Source organism: Mauremys reevesii, linkage group 7 (genome assembly GCF_016161935.1).
Source record: "Mauremys reevesii isolate NIE-2019 linkage group 7, ASM1616193v1, whole genome shotgun sequence".
In the NCBI taxonomy this organism is placed as follows: Eukaryota; Metazoa; Chordata; order Testudines; family Geoemydidae; genus Mauremys; species Mauremys reevesii.
The window spans coordinates 15906979-15931541 of record NC_052629.1 but is presented as its reverse complement, the minus strand read 5'-3'; the positions used below and the strand labels follow the sequence as shown (position 1 = coordinate 15931541).

Genomic DNA, 24563 nt, shown 5'->3' with positions numbered 1-24563 from the left:
CATAGTCTACACACCTGTTCGCCACTCACCTGAACAAGAAATGTCCACACTACTGCTCCAGAGCGGGGATGGGACAGCACTCCATTTCCCCTGCTGTCGATGGTCCTGCTGAAAATAAAAAGGGATGGAGCTCATGTCATTCTGATTGTGCCTAGTTGACCGAGTCAGACCTGGTACCCTTACGTGTGTCAGCTCACGACGTGCTCACCAGTCTCTCTCCTGGCCATTCCGCACCTCTTCTCATAGAACAAAGAACAAACCTTGCATTCCAACTTAGGAATTCTCCACCTCAAGGCATGACTCCTGCTTGGTTCCAAAACCTAAAAGCTCCTGTTCAAGGGAGATACAAGAGGTTATGTTACACAGTAGAATGTCCTCGACATGATGTACTTACCTGCAGAAATGGTCCAGGTTTCAGATTTGGTCCAGGTCCCAACAGATCTCCCCAGCATCCGTGGCTCTTCCACATATTCTAAATGATGGGGGAGGAATAGCTCAGTGGTTTGAGCATTGGCCTGCAAAATCCAGGGGTGTGAGTTCAATCCTTGAGGGGGCCATTTAGGGATCTGGGGCAAAAATCTGTCTGGGGATTGGTCCTGCTTTGAGCAGGGGGTTGGACTAGATGACCTCCTGAGGTCCCTTCTAACCCTGATAGTCTATGATTCCATTATTATTTTTTATCCCTAAAACAGTCCGGACTATGTCAGCTCTCTGAGGGTTCACCTAGTCTAGTGGCTATTACAGCCTTTCACCTACTTTTAGAGGGATACTCAGTGCTGTCACACCCAACTATAAAAAGCTTCCTCAAGTGTACAGTAAACCTCTTCCCTCAGCCACGACTTCCTATCCCCACGTGGAACCTGAACCTTGCACTGAAAGGACTGACTAGGCCCCCCTTCAAACCCATGGCCACCTGTTCACTAATGTGTACCTATCAGTGACAACGGCTTCCTGGTAGCGATTACCTTGGCCAGGAAAATAGGAGAGAGAGCAGTTCTGATGGCACATCCTCCCTACACAGTATTTTTTCCGGACAAGGTTATGCTCAGACTGCACCCAAGATTCAAAGCCAAGGTAACCTCTCAGTTTCACGTGAATCAGTTGATTCACCTTCCAATTTTCTACCCCAAGCTTCACCAAGACAAAAGGGAGGCTATGCTGCATGCCCTGGATGTCAGGCCTTCTACCTGGACAGGACAAATGCCTTCAGGAAGTCCCCCATGGAGGAAGGATTCAAGGGCTCAGCAATATCAAATTCACTATCCATTTTGGTCAATTTCACGGTCATAGGATTTTAAAAATAATAATTTTTATGATTTCGGCTATTTAAATCTGAAATTTCACAGTATTGTAATTGTAGGGATCCTGGCCCAAAAAAGGAGCTGGGTGGGGGGTGTCACAGAGTTGTTGTGGAGTACTGCTATCCTTACTTCTGTGCTGCTGCTGGTGGCAGCAGTGCTGCCTTCAGAGCTGGGCAGCTGGAGAGTGGTGGCTGCTGGCTGGGATCCCAGTTCTGAAGGCAGCGCTGCCGCCAGCAGCAGCACAGAAGTAAGGGTGGTAATACTGCAACCCCCCTAAAATAACCTTGCGACCCATTCCTGCAACTCTCTTTTGGCTCAGGAGCCTCAATTTGAGAAATGCTGGTCTCCCTCGTGAAATCTATAAAGTATGAGTAAAAGCACACAAAAGACCAGATTTCACGGTCCGTAATGCTTTTTCATGGCCGTGAATTTGTTGGGGCCCCATGCATAAAATGACATAGCTTTGCTTCCTAGTTATGATTTTCTTCAAATATTTGCATCATGGGCCCTGATTCTGCAATCTGATCTGTGTGGGAATGTTCTAGCACCATGCAGAACTCCAGTGACGTCAGTGGGACTCTGCATGGACGGAAGGGTCCACTTGCATGGATCAGATTGTAGGGTTGGGGCCACTCCCAGTGGCCAGTGTTTAAAAGAAGGTACTTGTAACTTAAAACGGGAACAAACTAATGCTTAGAAAGCTCCATGTGTATAGTATGAACCTAAGTTACTGTTTAGCTTTTACTTTCCTGCTTTGGATTTTCCCTGTCCTGCATCATTTTGGGTACAAAGCTTCCTTGTTCGATGACGGTCATATATCTTGCCATTCCTGAGCTGGTCCATATTCAAATTTTATTTTGTAGATTTTTTTTTTCTTAGATCTTGATATGTATTCCCTTCTCCCCCACCCTAAGAAAAGAAAACGCTTATGTATCAGCACCCCCTTTTAAAATAAAGTAGTCTGATTCAGATGCAGGTAACAAGCCCTTGTACTTAACTGTACACTCTTATAGTCTTTAAATACATGTAGCAAAACAGTTGGAAAATATGTTGTTCCAGAACTAACTGTTCAGCTAAGTGGTTAGTGCATTGAAAAATTTAATTACGACCATGAATTGCCTTTTCTGTATTGTCAAGTTGCGTATTTTGAAAGGATTAACGATATTCATATTTAAAAAAAAAAAAACCTGCAAGAAGTCAAACAACCTTTTTTCCTGAGACATCTGTGGTACATCTTGAACGTGTTTTTGTTCCTGAGCTCCTTGGCTTGTCTCAGCCTCCCCTCTCCCTTGTTTCCCCAGTACTGCCAAACAGTGTATTTTGCTGTGGTTTGAATGTGTGTACTCACTGAAGTCAAAAGCAAAACTCCGATTGACTCCAGTGGTGCAGAATCAGGTCCCATGACATGTATGGGAGGATTGAAAATGTAGGAAGTATGTATGCTTGATCAGCACAGTGTGTTGACCAGCATATGCTGTAAGGCTCATTTTTATGAGGTGGTGGTGGTGGATTTCTGGAGAAGGGATTGTTGCAAGACAAGGAATTCTCATTTCTTCCTTTTGCTAAAAGCTGTCATTTATGGTTTTAAGGTTGCTCCTGATCTACTCTTTGTTTAGGTGTGCTTTTAGGCTGGGCTTTTCTAAGGATCTTAAAGGAGCTAAGCCCTTATCTTCCACTGACATTCAGTGGATTTAGAATCCTCTGAAATTCCAGCCTTTTTGCACAACTAAGCAAAGATCTAGCCAGCAGCAACATACATCTGAACTCTTCTGGCTCCTTTGAAAATCCCAGCCTTAAATAATTATCCAGGGCACCTAGAACTTAGGTGCATCTTTTTTTAATAAATCCAAATAAAAATATGATTCGCTTTCTGGATGCTTACTAAGTGTTTACTCCACAAAATGCTGTGGGACATAAACTGTGGAATTCCAGTTAAACAAACAAAACATTTCCTATTACTCCCTTAAATTGATCACTTTGGAATATGCACCTATTTTTGTCTAGAATTTAATTATTCCTTTCTTACGTGGGTTTGTCCAAATTATGTCATGGCTGAGTCCCAGCAGTTGAAACCCCGTTACATCTCATGTCATGAAGTCAGTCTAAACAAATGTGTGGACCCTTCTGGTTTTGACTGCTGAATTTCATCACCACTGCAATTCTCCACATACCTTGATGCTCACTGGATGGAGAATATATTGCATGGATGGTAGTAAAAGCGCTTTTCTTTCACATTCCCTGGTTCACCCTAGTAGCACTAACTCAGGTTCATGTTTGACATTTTAGTTGCAGTTATCTTTTACAAAAAATCTGCCAGTCTCTCCACTAAAGAGGGTTGGGGGGAGAAAACCCTCCTCCTTGCCCTTTCTGCACTGAAATATTTATCACTTACAGGATAGCTACATTTGTGAGAAACAGAAAGTGGCTATAGCATGTAAACAGCATTTCCATGTAAACAAATAGGTCATTTATACTCTGTAATATTGCCTGTATGACAGTGTACATAAAGTAATGTTTTCTGTCACAGCATCATGGAAATTAGAGATACCAAAGCCCTGTAAACCATCTAATCTTTTCCCCTTGTTGTTTCAGCAGTATTCCCTACGCCCCACTATATTCTGTGTTGCTTTTCCAGTTATAAAACTTTAGTGGGATTTCCACCACTTCCCAAAGAGTGAGAGAGCATGTTGTCTGTCTAATTTGTTTAATCTTGGCAGAGACAGACTTATTAGAATCCTTTGACTATCTCTCCCCCACTGGCCCAGTCAAACCTGTTGTTTTCTCAGGTAGGTGTCTCACCCCAAAATAGTCTAAAAAATTAGTTACTGCTGTGCTGGTTTCTGGCTGTCAGACATCAGCTGCCTGAGTTGGCATGGGAGGGAGGCTCTGTAGTGACAAATCACTTTGACTGGCTCTAGTCAGCTGGCGAAAAAGACGGTAAATCTGACATTGCAAATACCATTAATGTAGCACTATGTGTTGCATCATTGGCTACATAAGACTATTTATCAGGGAATTTCAGGGAACAAGGAAATAAGGTCTGACAAAGAGCACACTTGTTAGAACGCGAATGCACCAAACTCTTTTACAGTTCAGCAAAGGGTACATTTGAATCTAATTTATGCATAATTTCTGCACTGTAATGCCATGACTAATATTAATTCCACCAGTTTGCACTATTAATTAATGTATTTAGGAATGTTGTATGGGATGTGCCAAATCATCTCTCTGAAGTTATAGATTTGATAAATACCTTGATGGTACTAAACCACCTGGACTGTAACAGACATTACTGGACCTATTTAATAACACTACATCATTTTTCAAAACTAATTGTGACACCTACTAAAATTATAAAAATAATAGGATCAGATTAAAGTTATAACACCTTTTTATGACGTATAAAAGAAGTAGTGATCTCTTATCATTGCTAATCTAATTAAAAAGAATGAAAATGCCAATAACTATAGAGAAATTCTGAGTGTTTTCCTTAGGAAAACTATAGAACATAATTTATAGTCCAAATCAAATGCATTGTCTTCGTGCAGTAAGAGGACCAGAAAAATGCCACCATGGCTGAACAGCAGAGTAAAGGCATTTAGAGGCAAAAAGCATCCTTTAAAAATTGGAAGTCGGATCCTACTGAGGCAAGTAGAAAGGAGCATAATCTCTGGCAAGTCAAGTGTAAAGTATAAGAAGGGAAGCCAAGAAAGAATTTTGAAGAACAATTAGCTAAGGACACCAAAACTAACAGCCCATGGTTTTTTAAATACATCAGAAGCAGGAAGTAGGGTGATTGGATGACAGAAGAGCTAAAGGAGCATTCAAGGAAGAGAAGGCCATTGCGGAGAAGCTAAATTAATTCTTTGCATACGTCTTCACTGCAGAGGATGTGAGGAAGATTCACACACCCAACCATTTTTAGGTAACAAATTTGAGGAACAGTCACAGATTGAGGCATCAGTAGAGGAGGTTTTGGAACAAATTGATAAATTAAACAGTAGTAAATCACTAGGACCAGGTAGTGTTCACCCGGTGTTCTGAAGGAACTCAAATATGAATTGCAGAGCTACTAACTGTGGTGTGTGTAATCTATTGCTTAAATCTGCTTCTGTACCAGATGACTGGATGGTAGGTAATGTATTGTCAATTTTTAAAAAAAGGCTCAAGAGGAGATCCTGGCAATTACAGGCCAATAAGCCTAACTTCAGTTTCAGGCAAGTTGGTTGAAACTATAGTTAAGAACAAAATGATCAGACATGTAGATCAGTGGTTTTCAAACTTTTCAGTTGTGAACCCCTAAACATTTTCAAATGGAGGTGTGGATCCCTTTGGAAATTCAACCTGTGGTCCACAGACTCCTACCATAGGTATCTTGGACTGAAAACTGACTGAACAGAATTCAGCTATAAACATTTCATGTGCTCGGCACAGCATTTGACATGACATGCCAGAGGGCACTAAACTGTGGGCTTTTATGATGACATCTAGAGGTCAAAACCCACAAGTGGTGTTATGGGTAGTCACATACTTTTGATCAGAAGAACAGAATGCCTTTTCTGGGATCTGAAACTTGATTTTCATAGTCACATTTTGCAGACCCCTTAGACATAGTCTGTCGACCCCAAGTTGAAAACCACTGACATAGATGAACACAGTATGTTGGGGAAGAGTAAACATGGCTTTTGTAAAGGGAAATCTTGCCTTACCAATCTGTTGGTATTCTCTGAGGGAGTCAATAAGCATGTGGACAAGGCTGATCCAGTAAATACAGTGTACTTGGCCTTTCAGAAAGCCTGTGACAAATTCCCTAACCAAAGGCTCTTCAGTAAACCAAGCAGTCATGGGAAAAGAAGGAAGGTCTTCTGATAGATGAGTAACTTCCTAAAAGATAGGAAACACACTGGGATCTGTGGTGTTCAACATAGTCATAAATGATCTCGAAATGGAGGTGAACAGTGAGGTGGTAAAGTTTGCCAATGACACAGAATTAATCAGATAGTTAAGTCCAAAGCTGACTGAAGAATTACAAAGGGATCTCACTAAGTGTAGTGAATAGATGACAAAATGCCAGATGAAATTCAGTGTTGATAATTGCAAAATAACGCACATTGGAAAACATAATCCTAACTATATATACAAAAGGAAGGGATCTAAATTAGATGTTACTATTCAATAAAGAGATCTTGGAGTCATCATGAATGGTTCTCTGAAAACATCTGCTCAGTGTGCAGCAGCAGTCAAAAAAGCTACCAATGTTAGAAACCATTTGGAAGGGGACAGATAATAAGACAGAAAATATCATAGTGCCAATATATAAATCCATGGCATGGCCACACCGTAAACTGTGAGCAGTTCTGGTTGCTCTATCTCAAAAAAGGTATTAGAATTTGGAGAAGGGCAACAGAAATGGGGGAGGGAGAGCTCAGTGGTTTGAGCATTGACCTGCTAAACCCAGGGTTGTGAGTTCAATCCTTGAGGGGGCCACTTAGGATCTGGGGCAAAATCAGCACTTGGTCCTGCTAGTGAGGCAGGGGGCTGGACTTGATGACTTTTCAAGGTCCCTTCCAGTTCTGTGCAATAGGTATATCTCCATATACTATATTAAAAATGATTAGGTAGATGGAACTGTTACCCCCCCGCACATTCCTCCTCACTGCCCCCCACTTTTTACCTGCTCTATATAAACAAAACCATATGACTCATCCGTTGTTGCACAAGTTGAGTGCATCTTTACTTGCATCTTTCCTCCAATTTTTTTGAAATCTTTCAAGGTAAAAATTAGGCCTCTATATCTAATGGCAAAAGGGAAGAGAGAGGCTTTTTCTCTTCATCTTGCAGTGAGTCAAGGGCAGCAGTGCTGCTCTTGTCCAGGCCTCTTTCCTCATGGTATCCCTGGCTACTGCTCCTGGAGCAGGAGGGCAAGACACCTCACCCCTTGCCCCACTTCCCGCCCCACCTCTCCTAATTCCCTGACTCTGGGTTCGGTGTAAATACAACTCTTATCCCATCCCTTTCTGCCTCTTGCTCGGTGGCTAGGCCTTCATTAGGAGGAGAGGTGTGTTCTTATCACATTGCCTAACTCATGGTAAAATCCTAATGAAGTAAAAGCAGGTTGTGGTTTTAATGTGTGTTAACAGCTCAAAACACTAGATCCCAGGTGTTGATCTTGACCTGTAAACTGCCTTGTCATCACTAGGATTTTACCTTTTGCTAGTTACATATTAACACCCTTTCCCCCCAATTTCTGTGGGCGGTAGCCATGACACAGGGGACGTGGTCAGAATTGAAGGGGAAAGCTACTAAATTAAAAAATATTGCTCCCAGTAGAATTCAAACCTCTCTCCTCCCCCTTGCATCAGTGACTAGACTTGTTTCACCTTGTGTTAATTCATTGCCATGTAACTCCAGGTACGTACTACATTTGTAAAGGCTGGTGTGGATGTTCCCTTGCATTTGTTTCAGGTTATAAATGTTTGTTGCCTTTATCAAAATCAATTGGATTTAGTCATTTTTGCAAACTTTGCCAGCATTGTTTGAGCAAGGAACCAAGGTGCTTTAAAACACGTAATTATATGGTAAATTAAATCAAAACAAACACTTTAATGTTTCAGTTTTTTTCCTAAATTCATTTCAAATTTAGCACTGCTGTTAACATAAATTACTAAACAAAATTGGTGTTTCTGAAATATGATAGTGCAAAAGAAATCTGTGTCTGGTCTATTTAATGTATTGCAGATTATGATTAGAGAATGGCAAGTGTATTCTGCTGTAGTATTTCACATTTCCTTTCATCCCTGGTTCTACTGGGAAGAACATTATGGCTTCTGTTTTGGCATGTACTGCACTGAATGTTCTTACACTGTCTTCTATGGTTGGTTTAAACTCCTAGTTATCTGCAGTGAGATTTATTCCTGGGAATAGGGTGTGTTGATTGGTGCTCTTTGACTGCCTCTTTGACAGCAAAGCAAAAATATTGTAAAGTTAAGTGTAAATAGTGGTTGTGCAGTGGTTGTTTTCTCTTGGAATAGTGAATTAAAAACAGTTTACAAAAAAGACTAAACCAAAAACAAATCTGCAGGACCTTTCCAATCAGATTATAATTTCAAAGTCAGTCAATTTTGCTCATAAACTATTTGACAATCTTTAATGAAGACTTGTATAATCCTCATGAAACTACCAGTGCTGGGACAAAATCTGTTAACATTCCCTTGCCATGAAGCTGATGAAAAACACTTCAGATGTTTTTTACACATGCGCGCACCCTTCCCCCCTCAACACACACACCTCACTCCCATCCTTCAGAAACAAGTAGGTGAGTAGAATTTTGCAGATAATAAATCACATCTTAAACATTTTGATGCCTTTGATAAACACATCATTGCTATAAACATGATATCCACACCTATTTTGGTATTGTAGTCTGTTCAAAACTATCATTAAAATAAAATGCAAACACGAATATGCTTAACTTTAAGATGTCTCATTGGCTTCAGTGGTACTACTCATGTGCTTAACTTTAAGCATGTTGCATGTTTGTAGAATCAGGGCTGTTTTGTGTAATATGAAACAATAGCATTATTACAATTTTTAAATTTGAACTCCCTTTGGTGGTAAAATATATTTGCTTAGTCTGCTATTGTAAAGTCAAATATAAAAACCTCTGTCTGTATTGTTTTCCAGAATAAATTTTACATAGAAACCAAGCTTAACAGAGACTTAAAAGATGACCTTATAAAGCTGTTTACGGAACATGTTGCAGAAAAGCACATTTACAGCCTAATGCGTAAGTAAATTTATTGGACTTTACTTAAAATGGGGGGCAGTCAGATTCTGTCACAATTCTGGGAAATTATAATATTTTCAAGTGTAGGTTTTAGGAGAAAAAGCAGAATAGGTAGGAACAAAACGGTAAAGAACTAGAGGATTTAAATATAGATTCCAAGAACAGTACTTAAAACTAGATTTAAAGATAGGGGAAAGGGTGCCATACTGTGGGGGAGGAGGGGTTGGTTTCCCAGTAAAAATGCAATGTAATAAGGTTGGTTATTTATAAAGCTATAAATTTAGTAATGTTTTAGGAGGAAGAATGAGGCATATTAATGGCAAAACAACAATTACGCTTTCACAAACATTATTTTGTGTAGATGTCGCTGTTGTCCAAGTACTTCATATCAAAGATGTCCACCTTACGATTACGAGGACATAATATTTTATTGTCCAACTGCCTATGGTCTTTTCTAGTTTCAATATCAAAATGCTAAGTAAAATGTGACTGGTGTGGTTGGAGGAATCAGGTGCGCAGATGTGAAACATGGTTCTCGTCTTGCTGTACACCCTATCTCCCTTCCCACCCCACCAATTAAGAAAAAGTTGGGGGATGGACAAAGTAGTGGCTAGTGTAGCCTTCATTTTTATTTAAAGTTAATTTTAGTGATGTTATATTACACCATTGAGGTGTAATGGTGGCTACAAGTTTAACAGAGTTATTTAGGTTTGTTTTAGATCTAGAACTCATAGGAACACATGAAACCATAGGCAAATAACACATAATCACAAGAACAAGGTCCACTATCTTTTATCCATTTTTATTAAAGTTACCGACAGTTATGTCAGCATATACAATTCCTAGGTATTTCCAAGTTTCAGACTAGCAGCCGTGTTAGTCTGTATCTGCAAAAAGAACAGGAGTACTTGTGGCACCTTAGAGACTAACAAATTTATTTCAGCATAAGCTTTTATGGGCTACAGCTCACTTCTTTGGATGCATAGAATGGAACACACAGAGAGAAGATATTTATACATACAAAGAACATCATTGATTATAACTACAGAAATACTCACATCCTCCTAGATATTGTTAGGGTCTGGTGGGTCTCGCATAAATTGATCATCAGTAGAGGGATGGTTCCTGCTAGAATTTTCCCATAGGAAGCTCAAAACTCTGGACACTACATTTTTACAATGTGATTCTGCTTATACCAACATTCTGCACATGTACATGAAAGTTTCAACTCTCCTTTTTTCTTATTGGTCTAATGTACCCTATGAACTTAAGGGACCCCGATTTCTATAGGTTGTGTAGGTTTCTCTTTATTCTCATTAGCATTGATGCACAACCTGTATCCTGTGATTAAGACACATGTTGGAGGCAGATGTGCCTCTGCAGCTTTTTTGTGATTTAAATTAAACCTCCGGCTAATTTTTCACAGTATTATCGCTTGGTACCTCTTTTTCCACATAATCTTAGGGCATCAGGTTATTCTTTGGTCACTTATTTAAGAAATGCTAACACATCTCCAAGGCCTAAAAATCTTAAAAATCTTAAAGGCTTCAGCCTACAGGTCTTGTGTTTCAGCCTTCCTTGCTTAGACATCTAATATATGGTTATACCTTCTAAATACTGATCAGTCTTATACTTCTATAATCTTACAGATTAACTCTATTTAACATACAATGATTATATATAACATGACATGGTAATTAATCATAACATCACACAATAAATGAATAATACATTAAAATCATTGGCTATACTAGCCAAATGAACTATGTAATACTGACAGACCTTTCTCTCTAATGCTATTATGTTAATGCAGGTGCAATATACTGAAACTATCCGATGACTTCCAAGAACTTTGGGCTGATTTAAACCCCGATCCTGCAATTAACTCCATGTGGGTGGGTACCTGCACTCCATGAAACCCTACTGAAGTCATCAGCCCTCCCACATGGCAGAGTCAACTGCAGGATTGAGGCCTTATGAAAGTCACAGTTAGCTCTTTGAGTAATCACAAGAACACTGCTTCAGCTATTGTTCCTACTTGTCTCTGTCTGCAATGGAAGATAGGTTTGCACTATATATGTATGTTTAAGGCATTATCTTGGTTTAAGGCATATAATATATAAAAAATAAGATCCCAGGACTGACCCACTGAAGCCTATTATGTCTGCTGAGTCATTGAAGTGATGGAAGCAACTACAAGTGTGGCTGAGAGCTCTTGTTCAGAATATCGCTGTCTAATCATCACTGGGTTTTGTGGTCTGTTACCGTTCAGTTTAAGTTCTCATCCATTTTGACTTTACGAAGTACACCCAGGCACTGTACAGCTACAGTAAGATATGTATCTATGATATGTAAAGAGTCCTAGACCATTGTGATATCATAGGTAACTGAACCAATCACCACCCTTACTCTACAGCTAATTTGTATGCTATAATTTCATTAGTTATCTGAGAGATGGAGGATTAAGTGGGTGAACTGCTACCCACATAAATCTCCAAGCACAACCACTCTCCCCACAAGATACAAATCAAGACATCCACCCATACAACACAAGCAGCATACTGAATAACCTCAGACACACACAGTCCCTTATGTTAATACAGACCACTCATTTGCCACATGAACAAATCCACACAACTCTCCGGGCATAACACAACCAGTATAACCAAACATCACCCTGAAGCATAAAATGTATGAGTCCGCATGTAGCATGGAAAGATCTACAAGCGTGGGTGACAGCTCTTTTTGTTCAGAATATCACTGGGTTCAATCATCACTGGGATTCATGGTCTGTTACCATCCGGTTTTTAAGTTCTCCCCCACTTTTGGCTCTTACCACACATGACTTTACAAATTACACCCATACGACAGCATGGGCTCTCAGCTACTAGTGTGATTTAATTTAGTATGACCTTCTGTAAGGAAATAAGTTCTGTAGCACACTAGTTAAAAATATTAGAAGATAAGAAATTCCTGATCTCTTTTGCCATATAATTTTTCTGTGAATTATAATTGCAATATACAAATAACAGAAAAAAGAATTTACCAGGTAACACATGTGACTTTTTCCTTTGATTACCACAGGCTATCTCTCTTTCTTCTCTACTGCTTTGTGATGACCTGCAGAAATCAAATTAAAAGAAAATATTGGAAAAAGATAAAAAATAAAAAACTGCAGGAAGTAGAGAAACCTACTGTATGGCTTTGTGTGAAATAGGGTTGCCAAACCTGCAGAATTGTCCTGGAATCTCCAGGAATTAAAGGTTAATCTTTAATTAAAGATTATCATGTGATGAAACCTCCAGGAATACATCCAACCATAATTGGCAACCCTAGTGTGATGTGCACTGTTAATGGACACCCTGGTATGACTTCATTTATTTAGTTTCACCATTCAGCTTATTAGAACTAAGCCATTTAACATCTTGTGTTGTATTTTTAAACCTTTCACAAACTTGTTACTGTGATCTGACTTTCTTATATCCTGATTGTAATAGTGTTTTCTAAAAATCAAAGGTTAAAAAGTGGTATCTTAACAAAATTTTAAACTTGCTAAAGTATCCCTGGAAGTAACTAAGTGCATGCAGCACATATTATACTACAGTAGGGAAATTGAGAAACATCTTGCAGTAGCCTTCTCAAATAGTCATTCTAAAATTTAATGCCAGAATAAATGAATTTCTCTTTTATATTTTAAAGACTGTGTAACAAAAACAATATTATATCGTACCCCAGTGACTACCTATGGTTTGACTCAATATCTTTATATAAATTGCATTTTTTAATTTAAAAAAATAATTTGGATGTCAGTTCAGTGAGACAATATCATGAGAATAAATGTTCAAAATAGGCATCTACTTAGGCAAATAAGGTAACTTTAATTTGTGGGCCTCTTGGAAGATTGAATTTTCCAATATATTTGAAAAAGTTTTGATAAGATGTTGAAGCTGTCATTTTTTTTAACACCTCCCTAACCCCCGCCCCCGAACGAACACACACACACACACACAACGCCAATCTATCCGTATGAAAAACGCTTGGAGATTATATATTCTAGGCTCAACACAAAGGAATAACTTTTATTTTTACTTTTGAAATTTGTTCATCTTTTTAATGCATTTTTGTTGATAGTATCTTGTCATCCTATTGAAGGCTAAAAGTTGAAATTTCTATTTCAAATCCCATTCAAGGGGAAAATGAGTATAGTTTAAGTTTAATTGATTTGTAAAGTGCTCCTGCACAAAGGCACTGTCAGAGAAAGGAGAAATGGCATGGAGCTTTCCGCCTTTAATATGCTGTAAAGGCAAAAGTCCCACTGACTAAGGCAGTCTACACTAGCACTTTTGTGGGTAAAACTTCTGTTCTGAAAAAAACATAACCCTGACCGTGGGCAGCCGGTGAACCTGGTAGCCCCCAGCCCCTCCCCTTCTGCCCATGGTCTCCCACCCATCATCCTTCCCTTCTGCCTCCTCTGCCCCACAGGAAGCAGAGCACCCCTGTGGCCCTGCCGCAACAGCCCCGGGAGCCCGAGCACCCCTAGTTTGGGCGGGCCCCCAAACTCAGCCTCAGAGTGCCCCCAGCCCCGGAGCGCTGGGCGGCGTGGCCGCAGTGCCCTCATTCCTGTGCTCTGGATGGCACACCAGCCGGCCCAGCCCTAACCAGCCTTAGCTATTAAAGAGTGGGAACCGGGAAGGAACTGCAGGAAGGGGCCTAGGGGTAGAGTGTGAGTGGGTCACACCAGGCTGTTTGGGGAGGCACAGCCTCCCCCAGCCTATGATACCCACCGCCCATGCCCCTGACCAACATAAGTTTCACCAACAAAAGTGCAGGTGTGGACAGCACAATGCCAACATAGCTAACACCACTCGTTGGGATTGGTTTAATTGTGCCCACAGGAAAGCTGTCTCCTGCTGGCAAAGAGTGGCTCGACAGGACACCGTACAGTGGCATAGCTATAGTGGTACAGCCGTGCCGCTGTAAGTTCCACAGTGTAGACATTCTGCTCCCTTATTGTTGGGGGTGAGAAGGAAATAATTAGAACTCTAATCTTACTTGGAATCCTCTAACGCACCTAGGCAGTTGGGGGTGCAATGGGTTCTGAGTTAAGGCCTATGGTTGAGCCAGGGGTTGAACTTGAGCTGCTAACTAGTGTTAAAAGCTGAATTTCTGTCTCTTCGCTGCTATTTTAATAAGAGTTATAAACACACCTTTTATATAGTATAGGTATACCCTGAGTTGTTGTTTGTGGTGGGTCTGAATTTAGAGTCACTGAAGGAAAAAAGAAACACCGGCATATGGCACACCGTCTTTTGTGACCAGTGCAGGATGGGGCCTACGCTCATCCTTGCTTTGCAGAAAAAGCATAAAATAAATGAGCTTTATGCAGATTTCTAGCCGTGTTTTGCCTGTGCTCATACCTGTTCAACCTGATTGTCTTTGCAAAAATACATGGGTGTAACTGGTTGCAGAACTTGGCCCTTAGTGTGCTATTTCTGGACATAGTATCATAATTTAAAAAATATTTTATATAGATGTGCACACACAACTGTGTACATATGTATGGAAATATATATAAAATCACACAAACAGAAATAATTGTCATGTCAGAGCTCTTTAAAGTAGAGCCACATAAACTAAGTGAATATAACCATATTATTTTTCTTATGTGGGCTAAAGCTGGCTTCATTTGATAAGGCAGCTATATTAAATGATTAGTGGAGCATTTACTAAATGCAAAACTACTTAACTGTGTATAACAAGGAGAGATGCAACATCTGATTTACAAGAATTTTTGGTAATATTGAGTGATGCAGATAATTCCTTCTCTTTTTATTTCATGAAAAAATCTTGTTTGTTGATAGGATTTTACGCATGAGATTATTATAAGTAACAAAATCCAGAAATAAGTAATAGTCACTAATCTAAACTACAATCACTTTCTTTATACTGTAAACCTAAATACAGGTCATTTGAAAGGCTTAATGTTGTCATTCTTTTCAAACATACTAATATACAACTCTACAGTCATCCACTTTACAATTAACTGAGGTAGAAGATAGTTTTGTTCCTTCACGCTCTGTGTGAGCGATATGTCCCATTTGAAATGGTAGGAATGGAATGTTTTCTGATAATAGAACACCTATTATCTCTCCCAATTTGCTCATTAACATTTAAAGTGGATTGTAGTTCAGGAAGCCAGGCTTTTCTACTGTCTAGTTGGAGACCTCTCCAGAGAGTCGTGGCTCACACCTGTGCCTTGTGTCCAGAAGAACCTTTAAAAAACGATTACTTTGTTGGGTGACATCACAGTTCACTGATGGAATAATAGCTACCTGAAATTCTATGGTTCATTTGCAATGTCTTATATCTGCAAACCTATCCAGCTGCCTTCTTTAGTGGCAAAAGAAGGTTTTTAAGTAACAATTGAGGATTCTCATCTTTGAGATGAACAACTCCTTGGCACCTCCAGGAAGGGCTCACTACAACTCTAAAGTAGAAAGCTCAGTTGAGGGTCTGATACCCAAAGAGCATAGTGTGTTTTCTGTTTATCTGTGGATAGACCAGTGATTTACTATTATAAAGACTTGGGATGACCCCTGTTCTCACTCCAGAAACTAAAGAAAGTCAGGTGAGTCCTGCCAAGAAGATAATGTGGTCCATGCAGCATCTAGATACTGAGAGAAATAGCTGTACTAATTTCAATTGGTCTACTAAAGAACAAGCTAATAGGGAACAAACTGGATTTGGAAAAGTATCTAAGGAAAAATAATTCTGATTATTCTCAGTCTAGAGCAGTGGTGCTCACCAACTTGTTTGGCTGGGGTGTGTTAGATTCTATCCTTGGGGCAGCACCAAGAGAACTCCGTAAGTGTGGGCATCATACACTGCAAAGCTGACTTTCACCATTCCTGTTTTCAAGTACACATTCTCCCCTTTCCTCCATGTCAGTATTTGAGCTGAGGAAATTTCAGAAAGTTAATTGGAGTTGGGGGGAACCTACTCTTGTAAAACATATGATAATGCCTGCTGTTTGGTGCAGTCTGGTGATTTCCAAAGATGAAAAGAGTACCCTTCAAAAGCATCATTTTGATCCAAAGATATAGCACTCCTGTCTTGAGCAGGAATCATTTAGCTGTAACTAGAGGAGGAGATCAGCTCCACCAGAGGAAATAAATTAATTTCTTCCACGTAGCTTCCCAGTTGCCACTTCCCTTTTCCATGGCTGCGGTGGTTTGGGGGGATGGGACGGAGGCTGAATCTTCATGCTTTCCCTTCACTCACCTGTCCTCTTATATGAATGCATGAGAAAGGGAAACCTCCAGCTGCCTGTTAGTACAGACACTCTCCGACTTACGGAACTTTTTCCGTAAGTGTGGGTTTGTGTAAGTCAGGTTTGCGTAAGCCAGGGAGCGTCTGTAAAGGTGTGTGATAGAGTGTATCACTCATGCTGAGGAAGTACTATAAGGAAAAGAAGCACGCTGGCTGCAATAACTCTTACTGATATAAAACCCTTTAGTCAGATTTCAAACCAGAAGTGCAAGATCTGAATAAAGATGGACCCCAGAAACAGAGTCCCATAAAGAACCAGAGTCTATGCATGAAAATACAGGCGGTTTACGATATAGTTCAACATTGATTTTTTTTTCCTAGCCCCACACTTTTTTAGTCTCTGCTTTCCCAAGTCATGTCATATACCTAGACAGTCATACAATTAGCTAATTGAAAGCTACTCATTTATTTGACAGGTTTGTTATCTACTGGCTGGCTCACTATAATAGCAAGCAGGCATTTGGTTTATGTAGTACTCAGGTTCTAGATTTAATTTACTTAAGTGCTTTACCTGAAAAGATAAATCTTGATATTGATCAAAAGCCGAAGCCAATATTTCTGTCAGTATCAGAGGGGTTGCCGTGTTAGTCTGGTTCTGTAGAAGCAGCAAAGAATCCTGTGGCACCTTATAGACTAACAGACGTTTTGCAGCATGAGCTTTCGTGGGTGGGTATTCACCCACGAAAGCTCATGCTGCAAAACGTCTATAAGGTGCCACAGGATTCTTTGCTATTTCTGTCAGTGTTTGTCACAAAAATAACTATGGCATTGATTTGTGTGATTTACATTCTGAAGTCTGAGAGTCTGACATTTCGCTCTGTCAGGGGTCTGTGGTTTTGTTTTGTTTTTTGCCCTGACACTGGAACCACCTCCCCATCTCCCAGAATTCTTTCTTGTGAAACATTTAATTGGTCCTATGATATATTTAAGTCAGAGTTGTTTTTTTCATAGGACAGTATTGTCTCTTTCCCCCCAGACTCAGCAAGGGTCTAAAGCTGCTCACTGTTTCACATTTAAAAAGGGCAGGATTTCTTTCATAATCGCATATGAGAAAAGGGTTTATTTTAAAAGGTCTCCTTTGACAAAGATAGGGGGAAAGTGCTTCAACTGTAAAAATTTCAAGGAGGAAGCAGAAAATTTGACCCGGAAGCTGCATAAGTTCAGCGATGGCTCTTTGCAAAAGAAATCCACTCAGATCATCCTTTCTTGCTTCTGATATGGAATTAAAAAGCATAAATGCCATATGAAAACACAGAAAAAACTAAGGCAGTTGGTGGCTGGTACATGTTGCAGGGAAAGGGATTTTATCTGCAAGAGTGTTTTTTTCCCCACCTTTTCATACCTCAGTCATACAGGCAGGAGAGGGTGTGTCACTTGATTTGCACTCAAGTGTATTACTAACAGATGTGTAACTCTATACTGTCAGGCAGCTCATTAATGTGGAACAAAATGTACTGATTTGTTCTTTGTTTACTAAGAAAGAAGGCAGTAGTGTGACTCACTGTTTTTACACTGATGTGTCCCATGCCCAGCTTTTATATATGGGAAGAGGGACTATGCAAAATACTCCGAGAAAACTGGACAGTACTTAATGCCAAGATCGATGCCTGAATGGGCTGCTATGGCAGAGAAGCTGGTGTCTTCCCACACCTCACCTTTTGGAACAGGCAGGCAGAACTCAAGATTAATAAGATTGAAGGATTTTGCTACCTTCCAATGATGACCTCTCTTTATTTCTCCGGTTTGACTCTTCCCTCTCAAGGGGTCAGCTACAGGAAAGCTACCTGCAGCTGCACTGGCAAAGCAAACTAGAAAAAGGGCCTGAAAAGAATATCTACGTTTTTGGTTTCCTGGCTGCCAAGAGGGATGGGGAATGCACAACAGTCTCATGGGTGCCCCCTTGTAAAGCCCTGCAAATCCATGGATATCTACTTTATGTTCGTAGATATCCGCATCCATAGATGCAGATGGGGATATCCACGGACCATTTTTGTGGATTGGACGCGGATACAAATTTTGTATCTGCTCAGGGCTATAAATACAGGATTTCAAAGGCGGGAAAGTGGCTGTCTGCAGCTCATAGTCTGTGCTGCTTCTCCATTGTCCAGAGCCCCCCCGTACATACTTACTTTGTAGAAGCAACTGCCTCCCTCTACAACTGCCTTGATAAGGCAATAATGAAGTCGGGAGAGGATTCCTAAATAGCTTGGCTGCTTAAACCATGGCAATAGGAGCATGGGGGATTTTGCTGCCTCTCTTGATCTATCACCTCCCCTTTCTCTGTATACGGGGGGGGGGGGAGAGAAAATATAGGCTGCTTCCCTGTCTTCCAGACCCCCCTCTTCCCCCCCCCCCCCCCGCTGTACAGGGAAAGGAGAGGTGATAGATCAAGAAGCAGTTGTCTACAGCTCATAACCTATGAGGCTGCTTTCTTACCTTCCAGATCCTCATAGGCTATGAGCTGCAGACAGTGGCTTCTTGATCTATTATCTTCCCTTTCTCTGTATGAGGGGGGAGGTGGGGGGGAAGGGAATATAGGATCTCGAAGGCGGGCAGGCAGCCTCAGGCTTTGAGCTGCAGACAGCTGCTTCCCTGCTTTTGAGATCCTACAGCACACAGGCATGTACACAGATGCTCCTCTGAGTGGCACTGTCACTGTGCTGCTGATTCTTGCTGATGTGGATTGGATGCGGATCCACATTTTTGTACCTGCACAGAGCTCTACCCTCATGCTTGCTTTACCTTTAAGATAGGGTTGGTACTGCTCCTACTTTCCTTTTCACTCCCACCTCAATGAGGAAATTAATCTGTGTTGTAGGAAAGGAACTATTTTCATTTCTCATTTAGATGGCTTGGGCCCAGCAGCTGTGCTGTCTCAAAATCAGTACAGTTTGAGCTAATCGTCCAGAAAAGCTTTCTTGGTGAGCTATTATAGCTTTAAGTCTGGTGCAATCTGCCTACCAAAAACAAGTGGTAAAAAATATTGGAGAGTCAAGATGTTGTAAGGTTTGGGGAGGAAAGCACAAATTCACTTCTGTTAATGAGAGGATTGATCTCCAGGTGAACTTGCTAATGAAATTTGTTTATAAAAGGCAGGTGCAGTAATCAATAAACCCACACAGAGATTACTGTTCACGTTTCTTGCCACGTATTGTGGTCTTCAAATACTACGTATTGTGGAATAGGATTATACCTCAATTTGAAAAAAAAAATGTTGCTATGGGAAAAAAATCTAAACTAGTATTGAAATACTGTAGTCAGAAACTACAATTGTGTTTAAGTCTAAACATCTCCAAGCTATGGGTTAGTCATGCAAACAGTCCTAACTTTCAGGACTAGTTCCATTGACTTCAGCGCAAGTTAAGGACTACTCATGTAAGTTTGCAGGTTGGTTCATGAGCGGTCATCTCCTATGACAGTGGGGTCCCACCTGTGGTCCAGTGTCCGCTTGTGCACCTCAAGTGTCTAAACTGTGCCCTTGGGCAACTGTGTCACTGAGGGGAAAAAAGTGTATTTTGTGTGTTCTATAAGCTGTATCCCATGATTTTTAAACAGTGTATGAATCAGCTCTGTCATTGCAGGGGGCCAGTAGGGGGCAGCACTTCTCTAGCTGCCTCCCATTGTTTCCTCAGCAGCCCCAGGATTAGCTCTGATGTGAGCTGGGAGCAATTCGAGCAGTTACTGTCCCTCTGTTAGCTTCTCTGAGGGCTTCTTGCTGCATTGTAGGGGTTGAGGAATGAGTTGCATGCTTACTTACCAAATTGTGAGAGCCCCAGGGAGAACACAGCAGTTTGACTCTGCCAGTGTCTAAGGGAAGGAATGCCTGTTGATGGATGGCTCCCCTTTCTCCTCCTCACACAGCCATGCAGGGTAGCCCAGGAGACGAAGGGCAAAAAAGCTGAGAACCTGCAACCAATTATATCTCCCTTATTCTCTGCCCCAGCCCTTTCACAGAAGAAAACAGCTTGAGGGGTGGTTCTAACTTGCACCTGGTGGAGTGCAGCATGATCCAGCTATGCTTCCTCCCTCCTTCCCCCGACATGCCTCCTGTACCATGGGCTGCGGGAACAAAGCTGTAATAGCCAACGTTGTTGGCTCTACATCTGTTAGAGATCCCCCCCCCCCATACAGCGTTTTGCTTGGATCAGATGTGCCTTAAAAGAAACAAAGATGTGTTTTGTGTCTCTGGGCACTTGGAGGCAAGATTTTGTTTTCCATAATGTGAAAGCAAATATATAAAAAGGTATGATTGGTTTATAAATTTGTTTCAGATTTCATCCCAAGAAGACTGTATCTGACTCTGATTTTATTTTATGTGGTCAGAGGCATCTAAGTAATTTGCAGCTTGAAGCATGTTTTATGCACCTGTTTAGGGAGCTTACTTTCCTAACTTCTCTCTGTGTGGCTGATAGGAACCTAACATTTGGCAATACTGTTCTTCTCTGTAACATTCTGTCTGTCCTCCCCCATTTTGTAAAATTGGCTGTGATGAGTGTTAGTCCTGCTCAAGTATGTTTAAATATCTCTGGTTGTTGCAGCCTACATGGGATATAAGATCAAACACTACAAAGCAAGATTGGCTATTGGGTTACCTTTTAATGAAGTCAGTGAATTATGTCCAAATGGTTTGAAGATACTGTCAGATGCCATGTATTCAGCTGCTCTTAGCTGTGAACTTTCTGGCTTTTGAGTTTACGTTCATTTTAATGTTTGTTTGTTCACCTTTGATGTGATGATTATTTTCAAATAGTCTTCTCAAACATTTTAAGGAGGAACTTGAAAAAGCCATTTAAAACTAAATCCAGTACATATGTTGGTTTTATTTTAGATAGATCCATTTTACAATTGCACGTAAACAGCTGTTGACTAGACTAGTGTTTTAGATGCATGGTATAGCTATAGCTTAATCTCTTCTAGACCATATTTAGATCTCTCTACACATCGTAATGCAGTTTTCCTGACTAGCCTAGGGACTGCTGCAGGGAAAATCTGTTGGGGGAAGGTTGCAAATATCTCATTGAATGCAAATCACTGTCCTTTCAAAAATTCCAGATTTAAAGGGACACTGTTCTTTTTAAAATCACACTTCTGTCTGAGACAAGTGTACCTACAATAGCTACAAATGGCACTTTGGATTACTGTAATTGAAAGATTAAAGAAAGATTTCTCTTGTCAGTTTCCACTATTTTGTTCAGGTCTTTTATACAATAGAAGAGGGAAGAACTTAAAAAAAAAAATACAATCATAACTTTTATTTATTTAAGTGCGGTGACTGCCATCTTGACCAGTATTGGGGATTGAACCAGGGACGCTCTACAGTTAAAAACATATGTTTCTAAAGTGTGAACTAAAGAGGCAGGACATTGCTTTGTGGATGGGGCAGAGAGAGGAGTGTGTAACACATGAGGACCGGTGGCTTCTAGAAACATACAAACATTGGCAAGAAGGGCTTGGGGCAGGTGTAGCTCTTTAACAAAATGGATTACAAGTAATTCATATTGTAGTTTATACAGGTACAACATTAATCAAATCCACCTCATGTTAAAAACTAATGCCGCATAATATGCTTAATAATAACAGTACCAAATCAACTATCATTACGCACAGCTGAAGAAAAAGTTATTGATAGTGTCTCCTGGTTACGTATTAAGCCAATAAGTGCATGAAGAATGAAAGATAAATATTCGCTCCTATTTAAAAAAAAGAAGGCACTCTTGCTTATAGCTGATTTTTAAAAGAAACTTTTTGTTTCAGGATGAATGTTCATGTTCGGACTTCAAATCCAAAGCAGATATTGTTGCCAGGATGGTAAATGCCTTAAAACAGTTATTAGTGGAAATTCTTATGCTTACCATAGCACTGTGAATGTTACTGCTAAAAATAAGTTGCATTTACTTCAGTTCTGTCTCAGAATCATTGAAACACAGTTACTTGCCTGTTTTTCCGTACAAGCCCTATATGCTTAGCTGTAACAGGAGAAGTATTATTTCACATTTTTGCCACATAAAACTTTATATTGTATATTGCACTTTAACTAAAAGCTTATATTTATACCTGTAAGAATGCAGTGTCTGTCACTTGGTTCCCCCATTATGAACATCAGGTGACAGGCAGAGCAGGAAAAAATAACTTACTTTCTTTAACTGCCAAAAATATATGCAGAGAACTTAAAGTATTTAACCAAGGAAATGGCTAATCAGGCTTCTCTTTTTGTTTCAGCTTTACTTTTAGAAGCTCAGTCAACACCGTTTCAAATAACCCCTTCGACCATGGCAAATATTGTGAAAGGCCTGTATACACTTAGACCAGGTAAATATTCGTTGCTTCCTTTTGGAATCTCCCATTATACTATAGTGCCAAATCATTCCACAAACAAGATCAAGAACCTCCCATAATATTCTAATCTGTCAGTCAGTGTTTAGCTGTGTTGTGTAACGTCACAGCAAAGCCTTGGTTATGAATGCAGTAGATCTGTGTTGTGACCTGCAGGAGGACTGATTCTTGCGTTGGGCTCCCACCTTCACTTAAATAAGGTGGGGGAAACAAGCATGAGCACTGTGCTTCTTTGTAGTACTATAAGGGGATGAGGCTGCTCGATAGGACAATCATGGCAGATATTCAAAAACAAGATAGATAAAACAGTGGGAATGATATGGCCTTCCCATCTAAATGGCCTTTCCATCTGTGATGCTGTGGTGATTAGAGAAGTAATTTTGCTATAACAAAGAAATAAATAATTCATTGATTTCATGGTAAAGTTTTATTTTGCCCTTGGGTAAAATTTATATATTGTGGGCTTCAAGTCCAACATCAGTTATCTCAACAAGCCCAGAAAATTGTTGTGTGTGAGGATATGTCTACACTGCAATAACAAACCTTTGGCACTGTTGCAGATGGCCTGCGTCAGCTGTCTAAGTGCTCTGGCTGTGGGGCTATCAAATTGCAGTGTAGATGTTCCCATGAGTGGGGAGGGTCTCAGAGCCTGGGCTCTAGCCTGAGTGTTTACACTGCAGTTTTCAGCCCTGCAGCCCGGGCTCTACCTGTCTAAGTCAGCTACCCAGGCTCTAAGACTCGGTGCCATTGGTTTTTTATGGCAGTGTAGACGTACTCTGAGAAGGTCCTGTAAAGTATAATTTGGAAACTGAAAGGAGCCTGTAGCAGAGTGGAACCCTGCTCCTGCCCTGAGGGGTTTAAAAGCAGCCTGGCAGGGCTTGAGAGCTGCTGCTCTAGGCTGGGCTGATTGGGGAAGTGGCTGCAGCTGGGGACACGCCCCAAACTGAGCCCAGGGCCTTATAAGAGCCAGAGAAGCCCAGGACAGTCTTCTTCTCCCTGAAGAGGAAGAAGGGCCTGGCTGCAGGGGCTATAGGCAAGGTACCTAGGGTGAAGCAGGGCTGGGGAAAGGCTGAGGAGCTGGGGAGCTCCAGCCTAGAAAGCCCCAGGCTGCGGCCTAGCAGTGGGCCAACAGGTACTGGGGGTTGCAGAGGGCAGCCCAGGGGTAGGCCAAGGCAGCAGGTCCAAACCCCTTTGCCTGTGATGAGTAGGCTGATACTGCAGTCTGCCCCAGAGTGTGGGGCTAGACAATGACTGGCAGTAGCCAATACTGAGGCAAGGTGGGGATAGAGGGTGAGGGTTCCCTGAGGAGGGGAAACCCAGAGAGAACGGGGTTACTGCTAGGGGGCAGCACCCCATGTAAAAGGGCACCGGGTCCAGGGAGGGACACGGGGGCCAGAAGACAGGCAGATCACCAGCCTGCAGAAGGCGCTCCGAACGCTGGACTGAGCTAATTCCTGGAGTGACCAGCAGGAGGCGCCGCAGGGGTGAGTCCCAACCCGGTTACAGAGCCCTAGTCAAGGGACAGTATTCCCAAGGAGTTTAACAGTGCAGCAGCAGGTAATTAAAATAACCATTACTCACTGGTATGTGTAGTTTGCCATGTGGTGAGCGCTGCAGTTGTTATAAGACTTACTAGGCATATAATAAAATCTGTAATTTTAACAATATTTTAATGAACGTGTATTCATTATGCTTTAGTTAGTGACCAGGTATAGTCTCTGCTGTAAATCTCTACTGTCAACAGCGTCTAACTGGTGGTGAGGAGAGGGAATGTTTTGGGCACCCTGTGAAGTTCCTGGAATGTATATTTGTCA

At 41.0% G+C, this 24563-nt stretch overlaps 1 protein-coding gene across 2 annotated transcripts in view; it reads left to right on the top strand.

Moving 5' to 3' along the window:
- The window catches only part of CACUL1 (CDK2 associated cullin domain 1), a 70794-nt gene that overhangs the window by 34009 nt on the left and 12222 nt on the right, over positions 1-24563 (top strand). For both annotated transcript variants that reach the window (XM_039481933.1, XM_039481932.1), the window contains 2 exons: positions 8985-9087; positions 22636-22725. In XM_039481933.1, the coding sequence (XP_039337867.1) occupies positions 8985-9087; positions 22636-22725 (193 nt within the window). The remainder of the gene's footprint in view (positions 1-8984; positions 9088-22635; positions 22726-24563) is intronic.